The sequence below is a fragment of the Sabethes cyaneus genome, chromosome 1, assembly GCF_943734655.1.
Source record: "Sabethes cyaneus chromosome 1, idSabCyanKW18_F2, whole genome shotgun sequence".
Classification (NCBI taxonomy): Eukaryota; Metazoa; Arthropoda; class Insecta; order Diptera; family Culicidae; genus Sabethes; species Sabethes cyaneus.
Window position 1 is genome coordinate 64,624,697 of NC_071353.1, and position 13,436 is coordinate 64,638,132.

The 13,436-nt window shown below is 41.6% G+C and overlaps 1 protein-coding gene across 1 annotated transcript in view; it reads right to left on the bottom strand.

Annotated features, from left to right (window-relative positions):
• Positions 1-1,506: 1,506 nt before the first annotated feature.
• Positions 1,507-13,436, bottom strand: part of LOC128745768 (mpv17-like protein) — a 61,825-nt gene continuing 49,895 nt past the window's right edge. Inside the window, exons 2-4 of the mRNA XM_053842845.1 lie at positions 2,073-2,262; positions 1,804-2,011; positions 1,507-1,743 (exon numbers count right to left, since the gene is read on the bottom strand). Coding sequence (XP_053698820.1) covers positions 1,507-1,743; positions 1,804-2,011; positions 2,073-2,170 — 543 coding nt within the window. The 5' untranslated portion in view covers positions 2,171-2,262. The remainder of the gene's footprint in view (positions 1,744-1,803; positions 2,012-2,072; positions 2,263-13,436) is intronic.

The window sequence follows — 13,436 nt, forward strand, 5'->3', positions numbered from 1 at the left end:
GCATTGACACCCTTGAACTTTAGAATGCTGCGGAGGATTCCTTTACTTAACCTGCGTTTTCGTCGCACCAACTACAGTGCTAACAGCACCATCACTGGTCTGCAACGTGCTTTCAACCGATATTCGGAAGTTTTGACATCGACTTTCATTTGTGTCAGCAAGTGTTTCGTTCTAAATTTATCTCAATGTTTCGATGTGTACTGTATTAGGTGCTAAGGGCTATTAGGGCATTGTTGCCTGTTGGTAAAGTAATAAAGTAAAGTAATGTAATGCTTCGATAGTTTTTACACACGAGTCGATGTCTTTTATGAAACTAGGGTAAATGAGGCTATTCAACCACTCCTCCGGCATTTGTTCTTCTTCCCAGATCCTAGCAATTATCCGGTGTATTGCTTCGTACAACCGCCCGCTCCCCGCTTTTGGAAGTTCAGCCAGGATACCATCCTTTCCAGCAGCCTTACCGGTTTTCAGTTCACTGATTGCCTACCATCGCTCACAATTCTTATCCCGTTTCTGTTGATCCTCGTGTTTACCTCCCCATTCAACAACATCCGGCCGTGATGCTTCCACCTGGTTGCTACCGCCGTTCTGTCGGTAAGCAGGTTGCCAACACTATCATTGCACATCATAGGCTTGTCAAAATTCCTGCACCTTACCGTGTCGTAGCAACTCCGTGTATCGTTGCTGGCAAAGCTCTCCTCTGCGCCGGCGAGCACGTCCCCTCGTACTCGCGTTTTTAGACATATCTCTACTGCAGCGAATCGCATATCAATCCCATTTTCTGTGAAGTTTCCTATATAAATGGGACCTTTATGCGATACACGGCAGTCTAGTAGCTCTATACCTTTCTCTGTTCTGACGTGTAGCGACAGTAAACGTGCGGCTCCTGGAATCTGTCATTTTCTGGCATTTGGGTTTGGCACCAGGTAGGTTCCTCCACTGCGCGCTTACATCATCTTCCATTTCTTCCTGCTGCTCTGCGATGCGTTGCTCAAGTTTTCTGGCGTATTTCACTGCCACGCGATCTGCCATTAACCGTTGGTTGTTGAAACGTAGTGTCCTCTCAGTGCGAGCATTTGTCGCGTTCGAAAACCTCGCGCGAATCTTGTACACGTCGAGATAGTGATCATTAGTCGATATTTGGTACATCGAACTTCCTGAATAGCAACGACTTCCACTCCGAGTTGATGAAGTTCTTTTAGTACTATTAAAAATGTTTGTTTCTTGTTAATACCCTGCCCGCTATAAAACTGGTCAATAACTATGTAATCGCATAAACAGGTCATAGCCACATGGAGAGGGGGCGTATTAAGACCACCGGCTGCAGTAAATGACCTGAACGTGACCACTGCTTTTTCTATCATTGGGATATGAAACGGAAGTATTTGATTAGCCTAATTTCAAAAGTACTAATGATTCGTTGTTTATTCAACATTTTTGTTTGAAAGTGCTGAAAAATGTTTCAATTGTTTGCTAAAAGGTTACTAAATATTGCATATGATCCAATTACGGATTTGTCGATCGTTTTGACTTAGGTTGTTGTGGCCCTTCCTGTGTAATAGACTCCATTGTTTGTTCAGGATTTCTGGATTTAACATAAGCCAAGAAAGTGGTCCAGATTAGACTGAAAAATCCGGCTGCTATGATTTGATTCTTTGCTCGTATCAATGAAAAGTTCACAGTTTGTACTACAGGCCAATAGAAAAATCCTACTTTGTAAGTGTCCCAGAATTTGTTTTGCACCTAAAGAGGTTACATTGGTGTCTGTTAATATTCACATAACTGGGTTAACATCAAACTTACCTCACGGGCCGCCTGTTGTTGACTTTTACGCTCCAGAATACTCATTCCATAAAAGAAAAACACAATAGCAAAAGGATCGTACGCGGCTTGTTCGGTGAATGCTTTTATCAGCGATGATCGAAAATCGGTTCGAGGCCACATTATGTTGGCCAGACGCATCCACGAGTATAGCATCGGGGCGGATATAAACGTGCCATACATACTATACCTGCAATAAATTTGAACTGTCAGTAATTGAAAGTAAATTTCAAACATTTCACTTTACACACCGAAGACATCGATCCCACTCATAGTTATGCCATCGTTTGCCCTCGAAAGTCTGTTGTAGAATGCATCCCAACGGCCACAAGGCAGAGTACGATAGCATTCCACGTAAGATCTTGTACTCATTTGTTATGTCAACAATAAATCACCACCACATCGTTTCTGGATGAAAAGTATTTTCCGAGGATTTTGTTCCTGAAATAATGAAGAAAATTATTTGCTGAAGTGATTCGATATTTCGAAGTTTTTGTAATATATGGGATTTTGTTTGAAGGTAAACTAAATTGACAACTATTTTTGAATTGTAGACGACATATTAGTAGGCTTTCTTGGATTCTGCGGTAACATCTATAGCGCATATCTTTTGGCACATAATAAAACATAAATTTCTCGATTGCCTCGCCAGTAGCTCGATTCCCTCTAATAGGGCAGGAAAGGATGAATAAGGCACCTGCGGCATCCGCGACGGCTTTTGAGTCAATTATCAGAAGATATTCTCGAAACTGTTTACACGATTTCACAATATATTTTGGCGTATAACTTGACGCGTGTAAATTGTTATTCCTGTTAGCGAAACGGAAATTTTGGGGGAAACTGGTTATTCTGACGATAATAAAATAATAATGACATTAGAGTGAAGTTCAAGTTCGACAACATGGCAAATCAAGCCTATGACGGATGCATAAGATACATAAGAAATACATAAATTAAGAAAAATGCAACTAATAACTAATATCCGAGAAGGTCGAGATTGCAGCCATTCAGGAAGTGCGATGGTCAAAGACCGGAGAACGCGAATTCCGCGTAATAGATGACAAACCCGATGACATGAAAGAAGAGTTCAATGATTTCGAGGAGTTCTTTGAGTCTCGGAAGGACGTATGCAGAGCGCTCAAGACATGACATAAAGATAGTCATCGGAGAAACAAATGCACAGGTCGGATGCGAAGAGTTCTTTCTTTCCATTATTGGTAGAGACAGCTTCCATCTTAATACCACAAACTACAATGACCTGAGGCTAATCAAATTCGCTGCAGCCAGAGGAATGGCTTACTGTACTACCAATTTTGCACGATGGAACATTCGGATTAATGCCTGGAAATACCCTAATAGAGAGGCCTGCTCTCAGAGCGACCCCCTTTTAGTTGATGACCGGCACTCTTCCACCGGCACTGATGTCGCAGACATGCGGTCCTTCCGGAGATCAAACGTCGGCACGGACATCGTACTAAGGAAAACTCGTGCCCAGTTGTCCAACCTATTCAAATTGAATCCAACGAGGAAGATACGACTGAACATTCGGCGATTACCAGCGAACATTTCGATGAATTGTTGAACGGTGAAAACGGTGAATGGAGCTGTCAACAGAAACAGGTTAATGATCGAGGATGATGAACAAGCTGTGGATCCACCAACTATGGACGAGCTTACAAAAGCAGCTGAAGAGCTGAAAAACGGCAAAGCAACTGGAAAAGATGACATCCCCGCCGAACTTTTGAAAGTTAGGAACAAACGGCTGTATTGTGCAGTCTATCAGGTTATACCCAAGGTAAAGGCTAAGAAGGAACTACCTACGAACAGGTTGGAAGGTCACATAAGCCCTATTTACGAAAAGGGCCTTCGACTCGAATGCAGCAATTATCGAGGTATTGTTTTCCTCAATTCTGCATACAAAATTCTCTCCCGTATTCTGTTTCTCAGATTGAGGCTGTTGCAGGAAACCTTTGTTGGCGAATACCAGTGCGGTTTTCGAGAGAAACGCTCCACGACGGACCAAGTGTTCATCTTGCGATACATCCTCGATAAACTCCGAGAATTCATCGTGCAGACTCATCATTGGTTTATAGACTTCAAGGCCGCGTACGATTCCGTTAAACGAAATGAGCTGTGGCAGATTATGCTTCACATGGTTTTCCAACAAAACTGATTAGGTTGATACGTACTACCCTTGATGGTTCAATATCAAGCGTCAGGATAGCGGGTGAGACACGACGGTTTGAAGCAAGGTGACAGGCTATCGAATTTGCTGTTCAGTATTACAGTGGACGGTATTATTCGAAAGGCAGGCTTGCAGAGAAGTGGTACCATCATCACGAATCCTAGGATTTGCGGACAACATCGATACCATCGGTGTTAACCGTAAGGCTGTGGAAGAAGCGTACACGCATCTTAAGGAGAAAGCTTCGAGGATAGGGCTTATCATAACTTCTACCAAAACAAAGTATGTGGTGGCTGGTAGAGAGCGTGTTGGAACTGCGGTGGTGATAGATGGAGATACTTAAAATGGTCGATGAATTTGTTTACCTTGATACGTTAGTGACATGTAACAACGATGTGAGTTGTAGCAAAAATGCGGATAGCGACTGCCAATGCCAACAGGGCTTTCTACGCATTACGTAGCCAGCTGTGGTCCCGTAGCCGGTAACTTCGCACAACACTCACGCTCTACAATACGCTAATTTTCCCGGTGGTAATCTACGGCCACGTGGACGTTAAAAAAGAGCGACCGACGTGATCTTGGCGTTTTTGAGCGTAAGCGATCAATTCTTGGCGACAAAGCAGTGTGACACAGGCGCATGAACAATGAAATGTACCAAGTATACAAAGATGCGAATATTGTGAAACGACTAAAACGTGGCAGGCTATAATAGGTTGGCTACGTAGGAAGGATGTCGGATGAGAGACCAGCGAAAACAATATTTTGAAAGTTTGAGGCAGACTCCGTACCTGTGGGCGGTTGTCGTGGATGCTAGAGCAGCGAGTATCAGGCGCGACTGAAGATCGGCAGCCCAGGACCGAGAAACGTGAAGACGGCTCCTGACTTCGGCAAGGATTCGATAAGCTGATTGTCGGCGAAAAAGTAAAAAAGTAAAGTAAGATGTTTAAACATAATCACTCGCTCTATTTTTGCAGAGAACTTTATCCACACTGTAATAAAAGCACGTGCACTTGTAATACTGAGCTGTAATTTTCAAAGAACATTTACAACCTATTCCTTTTAAATTATGATGTCTGTGACAGGAAATTTGTGGCAAATCACGTCGTGCGAATTTAAAAATTTGGGGTCCTATTATGTAAATATCGTCAAGTGGCACTTTGCTTAATTGGTCTACTTTTGGTATTATATAAGTCACACGCGACACAACTTTGTCGAGTAACTCGACTGAGTCGACCACTGAAAAGTTAGTAACTCAACTGTCAGTAAATGACGCCTAAGCTTGCTTTGTTTTGCTCGTACCTTTTACATTGTTGGTTGTTCTCCCCGTACTTGACGCTCGATAATGACTGAGTAGAGTCGAGTTATTCGAGATGACTTACATAATAGGGCACTCAATTTAATTCAACACATTTTCTTCTCAAAACACCTCCAGTCTAGCAAATTATTTTCTATGGTTTAACATTGTGAGGATGATTGTGAGGAACGTGCTGCTCGAGCCAAAGATGCTGATGGTTTAACATAGGGCAGGGTGAACGGCTCACGGTCCGATTTACAGAAAGAGTGTTCAAACGAATGACTCTTGAAACGTACCCTAAACTAAAACAAAATTTAACTCGTAAATCGTAAACTCAGCGCACAATCCATGAACCATAAGCCGCTTATTTGAATCGGCCAACCTTTATAAACATTTTATCTACCAACACCCTGCAGTAAATAGCTAAAAAGCTATTGCATTTAACTCGTAGTGAACTACGCACAATCACGGACTCCTAACAGGACGCACTCCCACTCTTTATCATTTAAAGAATATCGGATGATACACCTGCCGCTTTTGTAAAGGGTGTCCCACATCAAATTGCATTACGGAAGAAACGCCGTAGAAAATTACCATATTGACCGATCCCTTTCAAACTTTCAGATAATAAAATAAAAACAAATTTGTAAACTTTTGGCATCTTTATTTCATTCAACATCAATACCGTAACCGTATGCTCGCACCTTACGCTTAACTCCACTCATAACTCTTCTGTACAACATCTGGCTGCAGCTTCTTCTGTACGGAAACCCACTTTTTCTTCTTGTCTTCCTCAGTATTGATCTCCGTAGGATGCTTCCGAAGTGCCTGCTTTACAAATAGCCCAGTATGTTTCAATGGGCCTTAGTTCCGGTGCGTTGGGGGTTTATATTCTTGGGTACAAAAGTAACACCGTTGGCTTCGTACCACTTCAGAACATCCTTTAAATAGTAGCACGAAGCCAGATCCGGCCAGAAGATCGTAGGAACCTCATGTTGCTTCAACAGAGGAAGCCGACGCTTCTGTAGACACTCCTTGAGGTATATCTCCCCGTTTACAGTTCCAGTAGTCACGAACGGCGCACTCCGTTTGCGACATGAGCAGATCGCGTGCCAAATCATGTATTTCTTGGCAAACATTGAAAGTTTCTGCTTCTTTACTTCCTCCGGAACATCAAACAATGTACTGGGCAGTGAAGAACAGTAGCCCTGGAAGCTGCTGGAAGTCCGCCTTGGCGTAAGTCTCATCATCCATGATGAGACAATGAGGCTTCGTTGGCATCTCGGTGTATAGTTTCCGGACCCGTGACTTTCTCACCGTATTTTGCCGTTCGTCATGATTTGGAGCCTTCTGTATTTTGCAGTTCCTCCCGCTCCTTAGTTCTCTGAACGAAAGTCTTGGACAGATTCAACTTATTGGCCAGATTCCTAATCGAAGCATTGGGATTCCGCTTAAATGCTTCCTCGGCATCTTTATGATCCTGATCACTAATGCAACATCCATTCTGACCGCATTTCTCCTTCCGTTCGATGCCCAGAGTTTCTGAGCAATGCAGCAATCGGGACCTGCCACAAAAGATGATCATTAAGACTGTCGCAGTGGCATTTCAACCCAATGCCCTTCTAGCAAACATAAAAAACCTTCAATTATTAGGTGTTAGGCGTTAAAAGGACCGATTGTTTAATTATCATAATACCAGCTTGAAACATTTACTTGAACAATTTACCAAATATATTTGATGACGACTTTAGAAATTGCTTACTTTGCTAATTGACCAGACACCAGGTGTCAATCCCGCGATAGACGATCATCGAACAACAAGGAAGCCGCCTCAGCAGTAGCTTCTCCATACTATTCTTGTCCCCCTTGGGGATGTTCTGAACTTTGCCAAGCCTCCTGGTGGCTTTTCCACTAGCGCCATTCTAACAGCACCTTTGCGTCTGCTTGCCTCACAGAAACTGATGACCCTGCCGACCGGTTGGCCGTGTTTTATTTCGACAAAATCACAAAGTATATTGTCGTTGTTGGGTCCTTCCGTGAAGTGACTTAAGCTTTCCGTCATGCTTAACTGCTGGCCGAGATACAAAGCTGCACCGATGATCTGATATCAGCATCTGTGGCTCGAGCAGCACGTTCCTCATAATCCTGGGGAAGATGTGTGTCTTAAAGCAAAGCCTTGGGTATAAACGTCTTAAATATTTGACCCTTCTTTACCGACATAGACTTCGACCCTTAATTGTCTTGTACTTTAACAGCCGGCTTCGAAGTCTGTCGATAAAGAAAAGTCAAGTTTTTAGTCAAGACGTTTAAGCCCAAAACTTTGCTTTTTGATAACTATTTGAAGCGTCAACATCGTACCATTGCATCGTTTAGTATATCGATTGACGTTGCCACAGTAGTGACCGCTAACTGGCAATTCTAGCGCATAGAGTGCTGTGCGAAACAGACCGACAATCGGCATTACTGCAAACGGGTGTAGGACGACTTTTGTCGGTTTTATGTACACGTTCTCGGGTTTAGTTCGCCGTGAAGGAAACTTGCCCGTTGCAGTTGTAGACATATAAATGCATGACGCTCGTCATTTGCAGCGACGTCATCGGATATAATCATAATAAAATGATTCTGAAAGGCTATGCATTTGCGATGCATTGACCAACCAGCGAGAAGGGGTCGGCATTGGAAACAAACGAGAAGTTGAGGACTTGAGGTTCGTTTATTTACGTAAATAATAGTATCAGATGAATAATTCCGAGCAAATAGCCATCCAAGACTTCTACCTCAGAACCGGTCTTAAATTCAAATCGTCGCTTGAAACATTTTGTATGTCCTAATTTTGATGTAGGTGCATACTCATAAGACAAATCATACATAAAGTACAGATACAAAATTTGCTCTGCACGCTATAATATGGCTACCACAATGAAACAAGACCATGTACTGAACCCGGCATGTGAACATGGCGACAACATATTTATCCAAACATTTGTACTTGTGCATGCTGATTTTCGACTGGTGAAGGTTGGCAAAAGCATACCCTGAATCATCAGTTTGGTATCGAATTGCCTGGTAGCCTCAGATGAGAACACTAAAACTGATGGCAAGAATTCAACCCGTTCAAATTGAATTATATGCAAATACTGAAATGGTAGGTCTTGTGGCAGCATAAAATAAATAAGGCTTTCGTTTGAGGCCCTGAAAAAATAGGTCACATACAATGAAACATCATATCCACTAAACATAGCTTCGTTCTGATTCTTTTGTACAAAAAAGTAACCGCTTTTGATTGGGTTGTTTTGATTAACAGTTGATATTCATTAGCTGGTATTCAGAGTCCGTATCCGTAACAGATCGTTGGTAATGTTTTCCTGTAATAAAATTCTACAACTGTTAGTGTAGAAGCTTGGTTAAGGTATTTTTGTTCTTTAAATTTGATGAAAATTGGACTACGTGATTTGAATAGGAATGGTTTCGTTCTAGAACCATTTAAATCAAAAAAGAATAATAAAACTGTAACCGGAAAATATAAATTAATAATACTGAAAGCATTTCAGATAATCTCCTCAGGGAACAATACGTGACCGTGACCAAGGTGATTTGTTTGATGATGGACCAATTGACACACGCGCCTGGTTTCTTGACACCGCTCGGTCGGGCGCAACATTTATTTTACAATCGATCGACCCCGTTCCGAGCCGTCTCACTAAAACGCGGGTATCACGCACGATTTGATTCGCTAATAGGGGTATAAAAAGATAACCCAGTTAGCATGTCCGCTTGGCCAGGCCGAAAACACGCCACTGTTGACGTTGGCGACGAGACCGCGATACAGGCAGACATGTGGGGCTCACTTACTAGAGCAAACAAAGTGGAGTTTCAAAAGCATTTATCGCACATCACAACCATGCCCTGATGAGGTGGACAGTTGTTGGCATGTAATCCTCGCTAACTCAGCGTACGTGTATGCCGCCAATATTAATGTGTATCCCATTTCCGTTTGGAACTCAAACAATATGCGACTCTATGGACTACATGACGATTTGGGCGCTTTACTGACTTCATATAGCCTTGTCGAATGAGTGAGGATTTTACGAGAATCGAACTGTTCAGCGAAAAGTTTCCAGCCGGTGATTATTCAAATATAATTAGTTGTGATTAGCGAACGAATGCGAGGCTGTTATTATAATTATGCTAATGTTGATTGTAAATTCATTTTATTCCGGTGTGGAAGATGCGCTTTCATAGAATCAACGAGTCGCAATTTCAGATAAAAATACCTGATGTTGAAACAGTTTAAAACTGTTGTGCAATAGTTATACCCTGATTGTTTTCGTGGTACGAAATACTGTAAGAAAAAGCATAACTTTAGTTACATAATCAAAAGAGTTATTTTTGAGTGACTTAATAGAATCTGAAATAGAAGAAATGGAATATTTGGCCAGCGAACTTGTGTTCGTGCCTGTGAAATTGAGAAATTTGTTTTGTTAAGAAATATTTACAATACTTTTCGTCATAGTTGTACGATTTGGTGCTAACTGGGAACGATCAGAGGAGTACCACGAGAGTGTATTGATGTAGATTGTAAAAAGAAAATTAGTGAATGTCGCTGTTGTCAACCCAACTTCTCAACAGTGTCTTGTCAAAAGCAGAAAGCAATTTTTTGTAACTTCTGATTGTAGGTATCGCATCATGTTCCGATATGCGATGAAATGTAGCAAATCACTGATGTCCAACTTGTCGTTGAGCACCATCTGCAAGCTGTTAGCGGTATACCATGGCCTTTGTTCCGAAATGCCAAATCCGGCTAAAACAGCACAGATTAATCGTGTTGCTGAAGTGACTGAGTGACTTGAAGAGTAAATGAAAAATTATGCATGTTTCAGAATTAGTTCTTTGCAGGATATCACGCGCCAGGCTTTTTTTTATAAAATTTCGAGACGATTAGTGCAAATATAATGCAAATTTATTTTCTTATTCGACGATATATAAATACACAGAAAACCAGTAAACGAAATGCTGAATTACGTCTTTTAAGATAAAGCGCAATCTTACGTAGAAAACAGAACCAAATAAACAAAAATAAAAAGAAATCTTTCATTTGAATATTACTGCCTTTCGTAGATATGATTGTTATTAGCCAATTGAAATAAACAATTATCATAGAAACATTAAGAAAGGTAAAATAGCTCCATACACACTAATTCACATTAGCTCACCGACTATTAGAATTGATAAGAATTTATGATGGTATAAAATCTTCATTTGCTTACTGCTCATTGCTCTGGACTGCAAAGTAACCACGTTAAAACAAGTCATAAAATTAAAAGCTGATCGGATCGTATGTGAACGGAAGGTATAGTCGGAACGTTCAAAGAAAAGGTATCGTCAGTGAAGCTTTTGAAATCGCATTAAGACCACTGTAGCCGAAGGGATGAAGCACAGAAAGGTTCCAATTACTTAGTTGAACCAGTGTAGCTGGCATCGTAGTATCGGGCTTGCTCCATCCCAACCCAAACGCAACATGACGAATAAATCAGCACGTAGGGTGCACGCGATGGACGTCGATTATCTCACTTTGAGTTTCTTTCCCTGCGTGTCTTCAAGAATGGTTGCGGGAAACCTCGAACTGCCAATTCGGGACTTGGCGTACAATCGTAAAAATAATTAATTTTATATCCCATAAATAAGACCTCAGATCATAAATTTTATAAAATGATAACCTTCATTGTACTCTACCACCACGATCCGTGCGCCACACACATTTATAGATGCCATCGACAATTATTTTGGATACTTAATGCAACTGAAACAGACCGGACGAGCGCAAAGGGCTGATTTATTACATCGAACGTAATTTGATAGAAATGATTGGTTAAATATTTTATTTCCCTGGCAGTGTGTGTGTGTATAACCTATCTATCTCCCACTGCACTGTCCGGCAGTGATATTATTAAAACAGGTGGCTGCAGCGATGCTTCATCTCTGCAATTACCTTAGTTTCGGGTTATACATGGTGTTAGCTCTACTGATTATCCAAAGTTCCATGAAGAATGACTGAGTACTTGCGGCGCATTCCGGAATCATTTTCTAGTCAGCAAGCCCCGCCAGAAAGTAATTCTAGAATCATATGAATTTTACTATTACATTCGGACTGTCAACTCGTTTGGTATGTTATCACCAAAAGAGTCGATCAGTGTATATAAATTCGACCCGTGTAAATAAAAAGTTGCTGATGAAATAACATTTTCTCGCTTATCGCATCATTTGAGTTTCCATCTACGCATCTAATATCCAATAATTAAATTAATTTTTTCTTCTGATAATCTGATCATGTGCATTATTTAAATATGTTATTGTCAAAATTTTCATTGTACAGGTGTTTGATAAACTAAAACGAAACAAATAGTTAAAATGACATATTACGCTTATCTGACACCAAGGCCGTCTGCCCAAAATCTCAGTTTTGAGATCAGGCATCTGGGAACTACGCAGCATCGCACCCCCTAGCTTAGCTACTCAATATAGTCGCGTGGAGGCGCTAGGTAGGAGCTTGGGCTGGCAGAAGCTATGTTTAATCGCTTTCAAGTTTGCCTTCCCCATTTCATACCCAAATATTTTATTTTCCTGGCAGTGTGATTAAAATCTGTGGTTACTATTTCGTAATGATATGAGAATTTAATATCTTATCTTAGCTAAGATTGACTAAACATATTAATGTTGCCACAGTGAAATTCTCAATAAATCAACTAAAAGTGGTAGGATCTAGGATGTGCCAAATTTTGCATATTATGTAAGATTCACTGTATCACTATACTTGGCATCAAAAACTACATCAAACGTGTTTACTCTTATAAGACACAGAATTGCGGCACATTAGTCTACACAATAGTCTGCGCGTCGACACAAACGATAACGACCAGCGGTGCATCAACTTCGTAGCTTTGGCTATCGGAAGCACTTTCTTCCCCCAGCAAGATATCTACAAGGCCACCAGAAGATCACTTGACCAACGAACATCCAAAGCAATCACTTTCCCACGTCATCGCCTCGATGGCTGGTTTTTCTCGAACATCACCAACACACGCGTGGACTGGGAGACAAAGGGCCCACCGGGCCTTTGCGATTAGGGGCCCCAGTTTGCAATATTCTCATTTTTTTTGAAACGATGGTTCTACAATCGATGCAGGGACGGTAGGGGAAAGAAATGGAATTTTTCGGTGAAGAAGGGGGAAGAGCGGAAAGGTGAGGAGAGGGGTGGATATTGGTAGCTATGCTTAACAAGTAGTCGTTTTGACTCCTACCTTTTGTCCAATGCTGGAAGGTGCATGAGTCGAACCAAGCTATAATCTGAGATTATAACCGGATTCGAACCCACAACACCCGCCAGGGCATATGGTTCGCTGGTACTTGTACCTTCGAACCATAGAGGCGCTGGACAAAAGGAGTCTGCAAAACCCACTTGTCAAGATAGGGACGCATATGGTTGGGTTATAGACACAAATTGTGCCTCTTCCTATTTCTATTGTAGATTACCACCGAGCGAGAAGTTTAAATCTAACTGGTTTTTACTGGCAGGACGACGACGCCAGGCCCTTACGACTTGCAAAGTACTGCACTGCACGTGACTTGTTCGTCTGTCAGCGTGTGTTAACCGCGATACTCGGCGCGGGTTTTCGAGGGAAGGCCCCGTTCCTATGAAATAGACTAATCTCAAGTTTTTAGTCTTGACCCTGACGTCACGTCACGTCAACGTCACATGCAATACCTTGCAAGTCGTAAGGGCCGGCATAGTGTCGTCGTCCTGCCACTAAAAACCAGTTTGATTTAAACTTTTCGCTCGGTGGTAATCTGCAATAGATGTAGGAAGAGGCACAATATGTGTCGATAACCCAACCAAACGCGTCGCTATCTTGATAAGTGGATTTTGCAGTCTCCTTTTGTCCAGCGCCTCTATGCCCAGCAAACCAGATATCGTATATTCATGTCGAGATTTAATCTTATATAAATGGATATCACATCGGACTCGTATAAATGTACACATGTTGTAAGCACATTGTGTAAATTTCATCGTATGTAATGCACACGATGATTGATATACGAATTAATAGTAAAAATCGTAAATAGGTCGAAATTTAATCG